We start from the raw sequence: 3,649 nt of genomic DNA, 5'->3' as shown, positions 1-3,649 counted from the left end.
ATATATGTTTTAAATATATGTGTTTATAATATAATTAATTAATATTATCTAATAAAAAAATTAATAAAAAAAATTTTTTTTTATCTTTTACTTAATCGCTTTTGATTAAGATCGATAAATATTCGATAAGTAATTAATTCAATAAGTATTAATATTCTTAATACATAGACAATTTCACGAATAATATATGGATATATATATCTTATTATAACTAATATATATTAATACTATAGTATAATATTATTATTGTACTATAATACTAATAGTACTAATAGTAGTATAATATTATAATTATATACTAATACTATAGTATATAATCCTATTATATACTAATATTCTAAGGTATTATTAATTTCTAAAAAATCTACAATTTACAAATATTACAGATATAATTCGAAATATAACATGGAGATATAATTATATCGAAAACTGATCATTCAAATTAAAAATATGTATTATTATACATCATTTTTACTTCGAATTTTTCATGAAATTTAAATTGTACAATATTATATTCAAAAATCTATTCTTAAGTTCAGCATTAAATTGAGGAGAATCATAATTTTTATAATTCTCATTTTCTTTTTTATATTAACTATAATTTTATTTTTTTCATATACAGAATATATTGAAATATTCAATATATTTTTGACTCAAAAGTTCGAAATTAATTTCTTTTAAGAATAAAAAAATTGTTTAATAGTAATTTTTTAAATAAAATAATATAGTATATTTCGATAATTTAAATTTAACTTTAAAATTCAAATAAAACTAGATTTCATAATACTTTTATTCTTAAAATCGTTTATTTTTTCAAGAAATACAATAAAACTTAATAAAGTTTTTTTAGTAGTATTAATTCATTTTTTAATTTAGTTCACTAATATATAATAGAAATTAATATAAAATGTATTATATAATATATAATATTAATATGAAGTTTATAATTATTTTACTTATAAATATTTACACTATTTTTTTTTAATAAAAAAATGAATTTTATCACAATAAAATAAGTGGAAATATAAAATATTTTAATTGAATTTTTTTATTAAAAAATTATTTAAATAAAAATTGAAAAAGTTAAATTAAAAAAGAAATATTTCTATACATACCAATCATTGTATATATTAGAATATATCTGAAAATGATTAATTTATTTTTTATTAATATTTCTTATCAGATATTTTTTTATATAATAAATATTTAAATTTGAAAATTTCTAGTTGTTCTGTGATGTATTCACAAATTTGGTTCTTCATAATAAATTGTTCGAAAAATTGTTTATATTCGAAAGAATTTCTTTTTTAATTAGTTCAAATAATTGAACTGTTGTAATATATTATAATAATTGTATTCTATTGTATTTAACTTTAAATAATTGTGATTTCATTTAATTTTTAATATTATTTTATTATATTAATATTCATTTAATTAAATTGTATATATTTGTAAAATATAAATATTTTATTAAAAAAAAAACAAATTTGAGTTTAATATTGCCATAATTAATAAAGAAAACATAACAAAATTAAATATACATTAATTCAAATATATGCATATACTATTAATAGATGTAATATATATATTATACTATCGTATACTATCAATAATGATTTACGTTTAAAATTATATGTTGTTTCCAATAAATAAATTATGTTAAATAAAATAAATCTATATTTAATTATTTTTCATAACTTCTTTTAATATTTTTCAATAATAATGGGTAAATTATATAATATACAAATAACGTGATATTCATATTAATATATTTATATATACATAATATATATTAACAAAATATGAGATATAGCAAAGTATAAAATAATATTTTTATTTATGTATTCTTTTTTTTTCGCATATTTTTTTATTTCATTGCACATTTTTTGGTCTATATATATAAAAAATATTACACTTACAAAAATAACTTTCAAAATAACTATGTGAAAAAAAATAATGTAATGTAAATAAAATTGAAGGATATGAAAAATATATGTTTATTAAAATTAGTCTTCTCGTATTAGGATTTATAAAGCAACACGCAATAAAATATAGTTCTTGTGGCAGGCATTTGAATAAAATCAATATGATCAGTAGATTAAAACCGTATCAGACAATACAACATATACAACATAGAAATAAAAAAGATATTTGAATCAATTTATAATTTTTTAAGTATTTTTTGAAGTACAAGATCTTATAAAATTTCATAAAATCATAAATTCTCACAATTTTTTAATTAAATATTAAAGTTTAATCAAACGTTCATAAAAATGCTTATGATTTATAATTTGATTATGAATTAAAAAAATATTTCTATACATCTTTGCATAGAACATAACATTTCTAGAACATAATATTTTTAAGCATTATTATTTTAATTATAAAATATATGATTATTTTTACAAGTATTTTTAAAACATTATATTAAAAATTACTTGTTCCTATTATTATTAAATCTATTATTGTACCGCGACCGCTGCACGCCCGAATTTTCATTCTTATGCGAACCGTCGAACGAAGTGTTTATACGAACGAATTAATAAGATAATATAAATTTATTATGAATTTTATAATTTTTTATATTAAATTTTATTATATTATAATCCATATATAATAATAATTAACTATTTTTCATTTGTATTTCATAACTGTGAAAAATATATATAATTTCCAAATATAAAAAAATATTATATAATATAAAATTTAAAATTTTGCATGAAAAATTAAATAAAATAATATTAAAAATATTATAATATTATAAAATATTTAAATATTATAATATGTAAAAATTTTTTAAAATGAATTTGAATATGAATTATAATACATTTTATATATTTGACTATCAGAGATATTATCAAGTATGATAATGCTTAAGGTTTTGAAAATCTTTTTTCATATCTATGTTGTACTATTCTATTTATGTCACTAGAGCTTTCTTAGAGAGTTAAAATATGCTTTATGTTCATCAATATCTTCTATAAGGTTCTTCTTCTTCAGGATGAGCTGCATTATGAACCAAAGCACGTTGTATCGCTACTGGTATTGGTGGTGGTGTTGGTAAATGAGCACCATTTGGTAGAAAACCATTTTCGTCAGCAGTATAAGTAAGCAAAATCGGTGTGCCATCCGGTGCAGTATAACTAAATTGTCCTCGAACTGATTCAATTTGATTCGGTCCAATAAACTTGGGTGTACCTTGTTCTGCTACAGATATGCCATTTTCTGTATCGTAACTATAACAATATACGTAATACAAGAAATATTAATCTTATATAATGTTATATAATTTCAGGATGACTTTTTTTATTTGAAATGAAAATAATATTACATAGAACAATATTAAATAGAACAGCTATATTTCATGAACATCATTCTAACTTTTTTTTCTAACTTTTTTTTTATAATTTTTAATAGAAATCTAATAGAATTTGATGAATAAAGATTAAACCAGTATAAATTGTTATAATTTCGTTTTCATAAAAGAGAAGGATTTTGTTTGAAAGATAGTTATCAGGATTAGAAAATATAAAAAAAATTTTTTTAAATTGAAATGAAATAAATGAAAAAACAAATATTGATTTCAAATAAAATAAAAAATAAATTAATTTAAAATAAAATATTAATTTTTATATAAAAATATTTACAA

At 16.9% G+C, this 3,649-nt stretch overlaps 1 protein-coding gene across 1 annotated transcript in view; it reads right to left on the bottom strand.

Moving 5' to 3' along the window:
• Nucleotides 1–2,879: 2,879 nt before the first annotated feature.
• Nucleotides 2,880–3,649, bottom strand: part of LOC102676122 (endocuticle structural glycoprotein SgAbd-1-like) — a 7,183-nt gene continuing 6,413 nt past the window's right edge. Inside the window, exon 2 of the mRNA XM_006624896.2 lies at nt 2,880–3,236. Coding sequence (XP_006624959.1) covers nt 2,969–3,236 — 268 coding nt within the window. The 3' untranslated portion in view covers nt 2,880–2,968. The remainder of the gene's footprint in view (nt 3,237–3,649) is intronic.

Source organism: Apis dorsata, unplaced genomic scaffold (assembly GCF_000469605.1).
Source record: "Apis dorsata unplaced genomic scaffold, Apis dorsata 1.3 scaffold_1171, whole genome shotgun sequence".
NCBI classification, from domain to species: Eukaryota; Metazoa; Arthropoda; class Insecta; order Hymenoptera; family Apidae; genus Apis; species Apis dorsata.
This window is presented reverse-complemented; position numbering and strand designations above follow the sequence as displayed.